General features: G+C 45.2%; 1 protein-coding gene across 3 annotated transcripts in view; it reads left to right on the top strand.

Moving 5' to 3' along the window:
• The window catches only part of col4a2 (collagen, type IV, alpha 2), a 35,864-nt gene that overhangs the window by 17,479 nt on the left and 5,235 nt on the right, over window positions 1-13,150 (top strand). Inside the window, exons 5-31 of one of the 3 annotated variants that reach the window (XM_053876502.1) lie at window positions 6,344-6,478; window positions 6,579-6,623; window positions 6,704-6,820; window positions 6,883-6,951; window positions 7,022-7,057; window positions 7,133-7,186; window positions 7,259-7,294; window positions 7,663-7,704; window positions 7,782-7,844; window positions 7,918-7,962; window positions 9,045-9,092; window positions 9,160-9,195; window positions 9,265-9,309; window positions 9,452-9,503; window positions 9,582-9,695; window positions 9,765-9,914; window positions 9,980-10,051; window positions 10,143-10,294; window positions 10,375-10,447; window positions 10,689-10,795; window positions 10,970-11,153; window positions 11,480-11,527; window positions 12,088-12,162; window positions 12,235-12,333; window positions 12,400-12,621; window positions 12,740-12,901; window positions 12,976-13,146. In XM_053876502.1, coding sequence (XP_053732477.1) covers window positions 6,344-6,478; window positions 6,579-6,623; window positions 6,704-6,820; window positions 6,883-6,951; window positions 7,022-7,057; window positions 7,133-7,186; window positions 7,259-7,294; window positions 7,663-7,704; window positions 7,782-7,844; window positions 7,918-7,962; window positions 9,045-9,092; window positions 9,160-9,195; window positions 9,265-9,309; window positions 9,452-9,503; window positions 9,582-9,695; window positions 9,765-9,914; window positions 9,980-10,051; window positions 10,143-10,294; window positions 10,375-10,447; window positions 10,689-10,795; window positions 10,970-11,153; window positions 11,480-11,527; window positions 12,088-12,162; window positions 12,235-12,333; window positions 12,400-12,621; window positions 12,740-12,901; window positions 12,976-13,146 — 2,452 coding nt within the window. The remainder of the gene's footprint in view (window positions 1-6,343; window positions 6,479-6,578; window positions 6,624-6,703; window positions 6,821-6,882; window positions 6,952-7,021; window positions 7,058-7,132; window positions 7,187-7,258; window positions 7,295-7,662; window positions 7,705-7,781; window positions 7,845-7,917; window positions 7,963-9,044; window positions 9,093-9,159; window positions 9,196-9,264; window positions 9,310-9,451; window positions 9,504-9,581; window positions 9,696-9,764; window positions 9,915-9,979; window positions 10,052-10,142; window positions 10,295-10,374; window positions 10,448-10,688; window positions 10,796-10,969; window positions 11,154-11,479; window positions 11,528-12,087; window positions 12,163-12,234; window positions 12,334-12,399; window positions 12,622-12,739; window positions 12,902-12,975; window positions 13,147-13,150) is intronic. The other 2 variants (XM_053876503.1, XM_053876504.1) reach the window with 2 other exon arrangements.

The raw sequence follows: 13,150 nt of genomic DNA, 5'->3' as shown, positions 1-13,150 counted from the left end.
GAAACAAACACACGACTCCACGTCAGCCTCCCCCACAGTCTCTATCATCACGCTGAGAGAACAAGGTAAATTGTTTGATTTAGTCACGATGGTCAGAACTTGTTATTGCCGATCTAAAAAGCTGTAGGAAAAATGTGACCAGAGTTGTGGGTCAGCACAGCAGCACCATGTGTTCTCCATCAGCCTGGGTTGGGAAATGTTCATCTCGGGCTTTATGCAGAGGAAACAATTAGCTTTCCTCCCAGTATTTGTTTTACTCAACGTTTTCTGAGAAGCTTCTCAAGAGAGAGCTCCTCTGTTACTTCATGGATTATGTCATTTGTAATCCAAGCATTTTTTTGGGTGTGTTTTTGCGCCATCACAATAATGGTCTCATATAACCATGGCACTGCTCTTGTATGAATCCCCTATCACTTCTTTTACTCCCTAGTTGGCTGTCACCTGGTGGACCCAGGGAGAGAGAACCTTGAGGAACAGGAGTTCTCTTATTATGACTGGCTGTAGTCCATAAAAAGCAGAGCCAAATGCACAGCTGGGACTATAAATCCTTTTTCTCTGGCTTAATACTGGTAAAGCCATTGAACATACATGAACATTAATTCCAAAATTAATACATTTATTCTTGTTTTGTTTCAATTTCTCACCAAAAACCTTTAAACGACTGATCGAGTGGTGGGTGAATGATGATGTGAAAAGCCAATAATTGGTGCCCAACATCTTGTTTGATGTTGTTAAGATCATGACCTCTAGAGGGTCGCGAAAGGGTGATCCTTTTTATTGAATCCAGAAGTGATTTTAACGGGTGGGATTAAAGAGGTAGCAGACCACAGATCCAGACATGCAGGTGGTTGTTATCAGAGGTAAGAGGAACACCTCATTTGAGGGCTTGCTTTGCCTTTTCTCAACATACACACTCACTCACACACACAGAAACGCAAGCACACAACGCAGCTGTGTCCTGTTGAGACACACATGTGCTTGGACCAAAGACCTGAGACATCTCATTCCTCGGACATGAGGCAATAGTGCAGGTGTCAGGCCCGTGAGATCCCGGATAGCTGGAAGTCCAGAGTGCTCTGCTCGCTGATGGAGATTCCCCCTCCGCCCAAGAATGTCCTTGCTTTAGATACACACCCTTCATGAAAGCAGAGCTTACCAGAGTGCCATGGTCGCAGGCGGTGAAGGAACATTTGGCTAAAGCCAGGCTATACCCTTCATATCGCAGGAACGAAGATACTGGTACAATTGAGTCTGTATGGACTAGGTCCTACCGAAGACAGGTGGACAACCGTACGGCCTCGGGGATAGATAGATGCTGGTAGTTGGTGTCCAGCATTCAGCCGCTGATCCGCGCCACTGATGCGGTTGTGAGTTTTTACCTAAGCCGAAATTGACAATGTATGTATGTAAGAAGATATAGTTTGAGTACCGCTCCGCCATCTTGAATCCTCCATCCACAACAAATGCCATGACATCACTGAGAATGTTAACAGTCACAACTACAAACCATATCACCTACATACAGGAGACGACCAACGTCATTGTCTCCTCCTCATCAAAACTGGTCACATGCTTGATGTTGGAGGGAAACAAAGCAGCAAAGCAGTAATGGTGTTCAGAGTATCATAGCGACTTCTTATTTCGCCTCTGTGTTGTTTACACTTTTCTGTGCCTGCCACTTTAGTTCCACCTATTGTGGTATGAACGTGGGCTGGTTTGATAGGAAGCACTGAGATTCGGAAAATCCCGAGCTCTTCCGGAACCAGAACCCCGTCTTTGATCATTTTTATTCCTTTCCATCAGAGCTGGACATGCATGTGCACATGTTCGTGTGTAACGGTTTGCTTCGTCTAAACAGATTGATTCCAATGTAAACCGGCCTCTAAAAGGCCAAATGACTGTTGAGGATATCTAAACACTTCACATGGTAGACAGTGACAAATGTCGGGGAGCGCCATGTGTTTTGTCAGTCAGCCTCTCCATCCTGTGCGACACGATGACAACGCATGAGTCATTGGATTTGTTGTGGCTGTGTTCTGATTCCACCTCTTCAGATGGTTTCATACGGACTCTGATCCAACAGCGAGGAATTTTTAGTGCTGGAGGTTTCTTCCTGCAGGGGATTCAGAGATGACCCCCCTGACAGCAGGCACGATATCCAAACACACTCTCAAAGATATCTAAACATCATCTGCAGATATTTATTTTCTCTGGCTGAGGGCCCTAACCAAGCCCCCTCATGCCTCCCCTGAACCCCGGTTCCTTCCTCTGGCCTCTTGGGGACACTGAAGGGAACCGAACATCCAAGCTCCCTTGGGCATCGTGTAAATGGGATGTGGCTCATCAGGAAATGAGACCAAGAAAAAGTGTGTCCAAGAACAACAAGTGTAAGAGCAGCGGAGTGTTTGTGAGAGAAAAAACCCAGACGCGGAATGTTTACATGCTGTCATCAGCCTTTCGTCTTTCCTTCCCATTCGTCTGTCCCGCGCTCTTCCCGCATACATCCCTCAGCCTGGCCATTCATTTCAATGTTTAGCGAACTCTCCTCGCACTCATTTCTCTCTCCCTACGTTCACGTGCCTCAACGAAATAGCAAAGAAAGGTTGAATTAGATGGATGTAATGATGAGTCCATGGAAAAAGTGGCCAGTTTCCCGTCCCCACCGATAACAGCAGCGAGCAAACCACATAGCATCCGTCCTCCGTCACTGTTTTTTCCCGTGTTTAGACTGCAGTGTGACTTCTGTGGATTGTACACCCACTACATTTTATCCAGTTGTCACATGTGACTGGAGTGTGCTAAAGAGCTGTTTGGGAGCAAGTGATCGAGGAGTCTGCATGATCGGAGGGAAAGTTATTCCTCTTAAAGGAGCTTCAGGTTTTGACTCCTCCGGGTGGCAACTCTAGCGTGGAAGAGTTGGGAGTCTTGCAATATATTACTCTCAAGACAGTGGTAATGCTCCACTAGCTAGTTTAGGAACGGACGTCTTATTTCCTTAAACGCATACAGGCCTTAATGGAGAAAACAGCAGAAAGATCAGGAGGCAGCTTCAGGAATGGGCTATGTCTTGACGAACATGGAGGTTGAGGAATCATTATATTTGTAGCTGTTTTCCCAAAAATGGGCTTCAATGATTATCGTTGATAGATGTTGCTTTTGTCATGTATGAGTTGAATGAGAGTCAGGTATCTGTGGGTCTTTGTCATGACCAAATAAAGGTGTTTGATCGGCGTCACCAGCTTCAGATGGAGGATACTGCATCTGTTCTGCTGAAGAAAGAGCTGAGCTGGAAGGCAGAGCGCTTGATCTGAGCTTGACCTGCCTATTTTACAACCATCATATTTATATCTTGTTTTATTGAAGAACGCTGTCCGTTGCTCGGGGTTGAAATATCAAGTATACTTGAAAGAAAGTGTAAAGATTTACGTGACAACATGACATCCAAATATTTTTAATAAAATATTAAAACAGCCCACTGGACAAAACGTTGCTTGAATTATAATATTCTACAAAAGTGTCCCAGATCATTTTCAGAAAGTTGACAGGGCAGGTATAGCGCTCACATGGAAGGTTCTTTGTGAACAGAAGAGCATAAAGCATTTCTGTGTTTTCAGAAAGAGGCCGCTGAGTTTATCATCTCCAGCCTAGCTAAACATGCTAACTTTCAATGCTCATTAAAAATAATAGCAAGTCGCTTGCTGGTTCGTTGTCACCGCTGGCATTAGCTTGGAGAGTGAAGTTTGAGATGAACCTCCTTACTTGAGCTTGCTCCAGACACATGCTGTGTGAGGCCACCTGGTGGTGGGGTGGGGTGGGCTGTCAGTGAGTCCTCTCTCACAGCAGACCAGAATGGGACAGTGCCTTTCACACTTTAGTGGAGGAAGAGAAGGTTTCAAATACAAATCAGGTGGCACCATCCTCTTGCCCCCAAGGATTGGAACAAGATGGATGGATGGACATCTGCCTCTGCGACACTCAAGTGTGAATGGTTGTACGATCCCTGGTTTTATGTTGCTTTTGCCAATTATTAACATCCAAAATACAATATATAGTCACAAAATGTATTGGTTAAATGAATCCCAAATCATCAACCATTACTGTGGCTGTAACTGGAGTTTTTGCTATAAGGACTCCTTTACTGTGATGCTTTTTTATTTGATATCTTGTTTACAATTAGGGTGGAATCATTTTTCCAGACTATTAAAGCAACATTGGGACGTCCGGTCTGATGTTTATGGATTATTTTAGTCCCACGTGAGGTCAGAGGGGAGCTCAGTGGGCAGTGTGTTCCCATCCTGTTTTTTAGTGGGTCATTCCCAAACGCTCCGTCCCAGGGGACGGTCAGGGTCCAGATAAAATGGATGGTGTCTTTTAATAGAACTGAGAATGACAAACATAAGCAGATTCACAGATCAAACGCTCTTTTGTTGTTGGATATTCTTGCGGACACCTATCAAAAATAAATACAAAATACAGCTGAATTGAGCTTGATTTTTAGTCCAGAGAAAATCCCCAATACCTTAAAATAAAACCAGCTTTTCTGGAGATGTCTGAAGCGCCCTGCTCCAATGACTCGCTGGCCTCTCTGCCAGTTCAGAAGTTTGGGTTTCCTCACTCGTAAATTCAGCTGTCGTTGGCTCACTGCTTTCTGTTCATCTGGATTTCAACATGTCAGACCTGCCTGTCGGAAATCTTCCCCACACATTCCTGCAGCTGCTTGGCATCCAGCAGATGTAGTTTGATGTTGGAGGTGCATCTTCAAAACTTGAGTCACTTCAGGTGTGTGTGTGAGACAGTGAGTTGGAGGCATCCGTTGCCACACTCTTCAGCATCTGTCACCTTCTTCCTGCAGCTGCTGTGTGTGTTTGTGTGGAGCAAAGCACGTGTGTGTGTGTGTCCTGAGGTGTGAAGTGACTGGATAAAGAGCAGGCAGGATAGAAGAATGTTTGTCACAATTGCTTGTACTGAGTAAACAGACTGAAAATGTTATCTTGATTAACCTCCCCGATGAATAATCCTGAAGAAAAACAATCCCATTCTTCATCAGCCTATGCAACATAGCGCCCACTAGTGGTTACAAACCTCAACTCACTTATAAATGGTCTCAAGTACATTCACTTGATTCGAACAAAAGCTCAGGTGTAAGGGTTTGGGTTCAAGACCAATCCAGCGTGTGGTGAGCATGACTTCATGTCATAGTTGTGGTCGTCACTTGTGTTCAGGGTCTTCTCCTCACTGCAACCCACAGCAGACCTGAGCATTATTAAAGGCTGGTGATTGACCCCCTCCTGAACTCAGTTGGCTTGGGTCTGTGATTGGAGGCTGGTGGCTTCTCTTTATGGAACTCATGAGAAGAACGAGTGCAGGGATGGAGAGTTTCAGTTACAGACCAGGCCAGAGGGCAACACATGTCTGCTGATCCTCATCGTCTGGCAAAGTCATGACGGGTAACACACACACACATATCATAGTACCCAGAGGTGTCTGTGTGTGTGTGTGTGTGAACCTGGCTTAGCTGCACTTGTAGGGACATTTTACTTGGTGGGGACAATTTTACAAGGTTAGGCCTCAACTTGAGGATTAAAACTTGGTCATTATTACTGGGTTTAAGTTTGGTTAAGAGTCATGCCAAGAGTATAGCCATCTGTTTTGGATGGTTAGGTTTAGGTTGAGAAAGCAATGAAATCAGATAAAAAAAAAGTTCAGTCCCTTTCAGTTCATCCACGTATTTCAACACTGAATTTCTTTCTAACAAACCAATATTTATGGACAGACCAGAGTGTAATCTATAAAGATGGCTTTTAAGATTTGTGGTTCGTTCATTTGTCGTGAAAATGAACACATTCTGAATACGTTATGGACATCAGAAGACGACTGTATCTTCTGATGAAGTCACATTGAAATGTCAAACATACTGGAAGAGTAGTTGAAAGCGGAGTCTTATGTTTTACTCTGGTGCCCTCTTGAGTTCAGAAGTGAACGTAGATTTCATTATTATTATTATTATTATTATTATTATTTACTGATTGAGATTATATTGTAGATTTTGTTGAAGTGAATACAGGTTGAGCTGTGAACGATTATCGGTTCATTTCGATGAGAAACCTGCTGCTGTGTAAGCAACAACCAATGCAATTTTACTCAACCTTTTATGAAGGAATGAAACTAAGTAAAAAGTCCTGTTTTTTATTCCAAATTTCCCTCAATTTTTAAGGATTGCTTAACTACTGCAGTTTGATGTCTCCCTCTTGTGGTAGTGAAACAAAAGTACATACATATAAAATAAATGAGTACATTTCGCTGTTTATCATCATCATGATACTTTCAACTTGTTGAATTGTAGGGTGCGCCTGGACCTGTTGGACCCCAGGGCCACCCAGGCCCCCCAGGCAGGCCAGGAGATCCTGGAATCCAAGGACACAAGGGAGTAAAGGGTGACGGAGGCCGCTCTGGCATCATTGGTCCTAAAGGAGATGTGGTACGAATCTTCTGACAGTCGTTGATGTCTCGCCTCAGTCTCATCCTTCGCTTCAAGTATTAACGGATTCTGCTGGTGTATTGGATACTTAATTTCACAGGGAATGATGGGCGTACCAGGATTTTCTGGGAGCAACGGTATTCCTGTGAGTCCACGTCAATGGAGCTGTGGAATGGAATCATTGCGATGGATCTGATCTGTCGCTGTTTTACTGTCCATGCTCAGGGTCACCCAGGACTCGCTGGGCCCCGAGGGAAACCAGGAGCCGACGGTTGTAACGGGACAGCAGGGGAGCCGGGCTCCCCAGGGTTTATTGGACGGAATGGTGAACCTGGATTACCGGTGAGAGGCAGATCTGTGAGCTTCCTGTTGTTTAGTTACTGTAACATCGTCTTCTCTCGCAGGGCCAACCTGGCAGGAAGGGAGAGAAGGGAGACACCTTGGAAATGTCGGTCTTTATGGAGCGATTCAGGGTGAGTCCGAGATGTTCAGTACTCATCCGTCTGTGGGATGGATCTTCTTGACTTGTCTGCGTGTCCACAGGGGGACCCGGGACTATCAGGACCTAATGGATTATTTGTAAGGCTTCTCTAAATGATTGTTCCGCTAACATCAAGACAGAGCAAGATAAATGATGATGATGTTGCTGTTAAGGGGCGTCCAGGGAGCATGGGGCCACAAGGTAACCCGGGAATCTTTGGACCGAAGGTAGGGCTTCGAAAACAGGCACAACCATCAATAAAAGTTTGTCCCTTGCTTAAAAAATGTGTCTTCTTATAGGGGCCACCCGGACCTCCAGGGCCGCCTGGACAGAAGGTGGGTCCTCGGAACTGAGACATGACAACAAAACATGAAACTTGAAATAGTTGGTAATACAGCGCCCCCCAGCGAAAGTGTACTGAAGAGGAGTGGGCCCTCTTGTGGGAGAACGTGAACATTACCAGGAAAATCCAAACATATGAATGAAAAGATTGTTGAAGTGGCCACGTGCAGAGTGATGGCTGATGATGGAGCCAAATCTATAGAGATGAAAAATGATGAATGACTTTCCAAGCGACAGACCGACTGAGCGGAGTGACATGTTTGAACCTGCCACTGATCATGAATCTCAAAATGATGCTATAACTGTCTCTTTTTCTGACAGTCAAACATGCGTGACAAATGAAACGTGTGATTCTCCGCAGGGCACCATGACAACCTTCCTGAAGGGGGAGAAAGGAGAGCAGGTGACGTGCGGTTATCCTCCATGCTGCGTCACTATCTTGCCACACACAGGATGATGATCCCTCTCTCCATGCTATAGGGGGAAATCGGCCTGCCAGGGCTGCCAGGGAATTCCAGCCATCCTTTCATCGGCTCAGACGTGGTCGGTGCATCACTTACACCTGAACCTAACCTTCTCTCACTATTTATGTTGATTCATATTGTAATGTTTCTAGGGACCAATTGGAGATCCGGGTTTGAAAGGAGACAGAGGAGAAGAGGTTTGTAGAAGTGGCTGTTGTATGAAAGTGATAGTCGTAGCAGAAGAAGCAGAAGTTATATGCATAATGTAGTCATAGTATGCCTGACAGAATTAATAGTGTTAAATATTATAGACCAATGTTGTGTAAATCTGATTTATCAATCTCTCTTAACCGTATTTATGTTTGGAATAACAAGATTGTAATACGTGTTTTTTGTAGAGTAGACCAGTGGTTCTTAACCTTTATGATCTTGGGGCCCACCTTTCTCCAAACAAATGGACCCAGGGCCCAGGGCTCATTCAAGCAATAGGACTATTTCATTACTCTTGGTTTCATTGTGATCAATAACCATATTTAATCTACTTACACATAAACAAACCAAAACTTTGTGAAATGACATGAAACAATGTGCTCATTGCAAAGATATTTATTTGTCATCAGAAAGTTCAACCAGCAGCGGAAGCAGGTGCAAGTCATATTAAAAAAAAATATATACTTGATGCAAACTGTTGAAAAACGGAATAAAATTCTGAATAAAACAAATATAATGAAACCATGTCTAAATATCATAAAGTAAATAGATAAATATAATTTATTCAAACTCCAAAGGAGATATAAGTGAATTGTAAGTAAAAGTATCGCCAGTTCAAAACTGCTTCGACTGGTGCTTTCATGAACAGTTTTTGCTGTTGGGGGGGCGCCATCACTTTCTTTATAATCTTTATAACTCCTCCATAGTTGTTAACTATCACAGATTTGCAGCTGTCAAGTCAATTCAGTGTCACACTACTGCCACCATACTTGGTTCATGTATTAAAAGTGAGCGTCACGTGGCCCTCACAGCCCAAAGGTGTAGAACAAAAAACTTTTAGTGGCCCTCCAGGAGGCGCTCGCGGCCCAACCATGGCCCCGGCCCTGTGGTTAACAATCACTGGAGTAGACGAAAGGCTTCGACTGAATATGTTGCTGTTTTGTGTTTTTCAGTAGGAAGAATTTTGAGTTGGTTGAGTTGGTTGGTATATGTGCAGGTCATTTCATTGGTTAAATGTTGATGTTAGATCATGTAATATTTAAGATTTCGCTTGTGTGTCTTCTTACAGGCTGATAACCGAGGAGAAACTGGCATCATGGGATTCGCAGGACCACGTGTAAGGATGTGTAGGCAAATGCTGCCCTGTGATTCATCATCTTATAGAGTTTTTGAATGACTTTCAGGGTCTTCCTGGGGCGCTGGGTCCACCTGGGCTGCAGGTATGTATATCTGCGGTGCACATAGGTCAAGCACTAAAAGCAACACGTCTCACGACGCATCTCTTCCAGGGTGATTCTGGTGACCGAGGAGAGAGCGGCAGTCAGGGTTCGAAGGTGAGAATATGGCACCATTAAAATATAATAGTCAAACTACTGGTGGTTCTTAATCATATTAATTGATGTGTATTTATGTTGTTTAATTATTTTTTGATTTTGTTGATGCATTTATGACAAAATATGACCGTTTGTGTTGAAGGGGGTCAGAGGTGAACCAGGAGAGCTCCTCACCTGGTCTTGGTCTCCCAGCTGTAAGTCACTTACTTAACCCACAACTCATCCAGAAATATCAATTGATCATCCTTTTTTTCTTTATTTTCTTTGTTTAGCTGGTCCTGCTGGCCCCCCTGGTGAGCCAGGAGCTCAAGGTGTAAGAGGTCCAATTGGAGACCAAGGCATCCCCGGACCCCCTGGACGAAGACCATCTTTGACCCAACAACAAGGTTCATCTTAGAGTGTCATCTAAGGATTGAAATCGAGGCAGTTGTGTTAAATCTGCTTTTATTTTGAAGTTTACGACTTCACCGGACCGTTCGGATGGAAGGGTGAGCGAGGAGAGAAGGGTCAGCAAGGTGACCCTGGGTTTCCAGCACTAGTTCCAGGACCTCCTGGCTCTGATGGGCGACCAGGAGCTCGAGGACCTCCTGGTCCAAAAGGATCATGTAAGTGAGGTAGTAAAACAGCTGTTTAATAGTTGGAATTCTTAATGGATCACTGTAATGTCCAGGGAGAGTGGTACCCGATGGGGACCCTGGTGGGAGTGGACGTCCAGGCAGTCCGGGTCGTAAAGGAAACAAAGGTGCCAACCTGTCACGCCAATATCAAATTCAGTTTGAGTGGAAACCTTGTCCTAATAATGCTCCATACCTGGTTTTTCTGTGTGGACCCAGGTGATCACGGGGAGTGCAAGTGCTCCTCTGTGGACTCCAAAATAGGGCCACCTGGTCCTACAGGCGAACTTGGTGATCCGGGAATGTCTGGAGAGTTTGGTCGGGACGGCGATTTGGGAGATCAAGGTCCTCCAGGGGAGGACGGAATTCCTGTATGAATTCTTCTTGTGATTCTATTTTTAATGTGGAAGTGGTCTAGGAATTATTTTTTAACACTTCTCATGCCTGGCAGGGAGCACCTGGTATCCCTGGTTTCCCTGGTGCTAAAGGCCAAAAAGGTGCCCTCTCTGTGGCCAACCAAAAAGGTATGCAGCAACTTAGACCTGCGCTTCGCTGTTGTACAAAGTCAAGCTGATGCTGATCCAATAGTTCAGTCAGAGAGACTATATCTAGTCTTCCTAGCTTGGTGCACATCTGCCCATCGACAACCACCAGGGGTTGAAGAACCTGGCTCTGGGGTGCAGCTTTGAGGAGGAACAGCTTTGGATCAGAAGCGTGACTATGCTAACATGTTCTGTCTGTGTTAATGCAGTGTCATCTCTGCAGGATACCCTGGTGAAATAGGTGAGCCAGGGCAAGATGGCTCCCCTGGAGTGCCAGGTGGGCCGGGTCGGAGTGGACTTCCTGGTTTTCCTGGCAGCCGTGGTCCTCCAGTAAGTCCATTGGTTACATGGTCCAAGTACAATGTGATCACACGATGTGAGAGATCAAGAGTTTTTAACTCCCATGCTACAGATCCCAGCCAAGCTTGATGTGGTTTATATGTTAGTTCCCATGGTGATATGACTAATCTGGACTTGGTTAAAAACAAAAATGTGTGACCACAGGGAGACGCTGGACAGGGAGAGCGAGGAGACAAAGGGTTGCCTGGTTTTCCTGGTCGACCTGGTGAAACTGGGTTGAGGGGAGTACCTGGAGTGGATCTTGTAGGAATCAAGGGTCAGCCAGGGCTGCCTGGAGATGACGGACTTGCCGGTTATGAAGGAGTCCCAGGAACGCCCGGTAGTCCAGGTAAGTGCTCTGCCTGCACAATAAAACATTTGAATTCTGTTCACAGGACGTGGCTTCATTTCCTTGTAATCATGATTTTTAACGCAACATATTTGCTTTTGTAATATTTTTCAAAGTGGCAAACTGGGAATGAATATTAATGGCTTGTCATTAAAACAAGTAAGATGCATGACCATGTACCGTTTGATGACTTCTCTCTTCGCCTCCTGTTTTCATCTGATGCAGGGGCTGCAGCGCTCAAACAATCGTCTGAAATAATGCTTTTGCTTTTGAATAACTCTTGTTCCGAATGCCTCTCTCTTTCCTTCTCTCTCCTAAAATGAAAGGCGGCTGTAGTCCGACAGCAGATGGAGAACAGTCGGATCTAACAGGTAGCTGGTATAATAACTTTCATAATGGCTTTTTAATGATGGACTGAAGCTTGCAGTTGCTTGCGGTTTAACTTGAGTTGTAATGGCTCCATTTGGAATATCTGAATTCAACTGTCTCAAGGAACCGTGCGTTCAACTGTGAGGCATAACCACTGGGTTGCGTGGAACACCTCACTAGTCAGTTGCCTTAGAGAAGCTGAAGCTCTACTTTGAGCCCCTCCTGGATGGCAGAGCTTCTCAAACCTAGACCCCAGCCATGTATGATTTGAATTTATTTTTAACTATTTTTATCCAGATTCAGTTTCTTGTTTCAGTATTCAAGTGGGGCAAATAAAATCTTAAAGAATTACAGTTTAATTTCTGGCATCACACCTTTCAGTCCAAACCTAAGTAACAACTGAGTTGTGCTTTGGCTCTGGATTATTGAGGCATGCTGGTTTTAAATGTTTGCTAATTCGAGATACCAGCTAATGTCCTGCTAAGGTGATAACAACACGAAGTCTGAGTCATACTTCTGAACCTCATCTTGACGTGCCACTGAAGGAGTTTCCTGTGCTCGTTAGGTCCATGTAGCTCCTACCCAGGACCTCCCGGGCTCCCTGGTCTTCCAGGTACAAGTGGACAACCAGGAAACCCAGGTAACACATCTGAAGAGGGATTAGTGTTCATATGTTGTCTCACAATACATCTCCACATCATGAACGAAACAGGGTCTCCAGGACTTAAAGGATCCTATGGTGTTCCTGGTGCACAAGGAGAGAAAGGAGAAGCAGGAGAAGCGGGTGTCGGCGGTCTTGTTGGACCTCCAGGCAAGACAAGCTCAAAGAATTTTAAAGCAAACAAAATATGTATTATTAATCAGTTCATCTTTACAGGTTTTCCAGGCCAGCGTGGAGAACATGGCGATCCAGGCACCAAAGGTGTTGTCGGAAGTCCAGGCGTTCCTGGAGTGTCTGGTAGAAATGGTGTACAGGGTGAAAAGGGGGCTCATGGGGACGTCCTTGATGCCGCTCCTGGACCTACTGGTGACCCGGGACCTCCTGGGTTTCAGGGGTATAAAGGAGAAATTGGGAATCCAGGGGAGTCAGGCTTTCCAGGTGAGACAGAGCTGTCGTCAAGTTGTTCCAATTATATTGTTTGTCACTGTCATTTACATTCCTTGATTGAAGCTAACATAACTTCCAACATGCTTGTTTGGATCACTCCATTCTGCAGGGATGATGGGCATGCCCGGGATGATCGGCTTCAAAGGTGAGCTCGGACCAGCCGGAGTCCAGGGAGAAGAGGGAAGGCCAGGGCTCCCTGGGAAATATGGCTACCCCGGTGAACAAGGAAATGTTGGTCTACCTGGACCAGCCGGTGCCTTTGGACTTCCAGGTCAAACATTTTCCACAGTCATTTGTCTGCGTGTGTGCGATTTTGCTCACAGACAGTGGGTCTCAAATGATCAGGTCGTTCTGGAGAAAGGGGTTCAGGAGGAGACCCAGGTCCACCAGGCCCAGCTGGGTTAAAGGGACTGCCTGGCTATTTTGGAGATGATGGAGTTTTGGGAGATTATGGACCCATTGGTAACGCAGGAGCGCAGGGATTAGAGGGAAACCCAGGTGTTCCTGGGATGAAAGGTTT

The sequence above is a fragment of the Synchiropus splendidus genome, chromosome 10, assembly GCF_027744825.2.
Source record: "Synchiropus splendidus isolate RoL2022-P1 chromosome 10, RoL_Sspl_1.0, whole genome shotgun sequence".
Taxonomy (NCBI): Eukaryota; Metazoa; Chordata; class Actinopteri; order Syngnathiformes; family Callionymidae; genus Synchiropus; species Synchiropus splendidus.
This window is presented reverse-complemented; position numbering and strand designations above follow the sequence as displayed.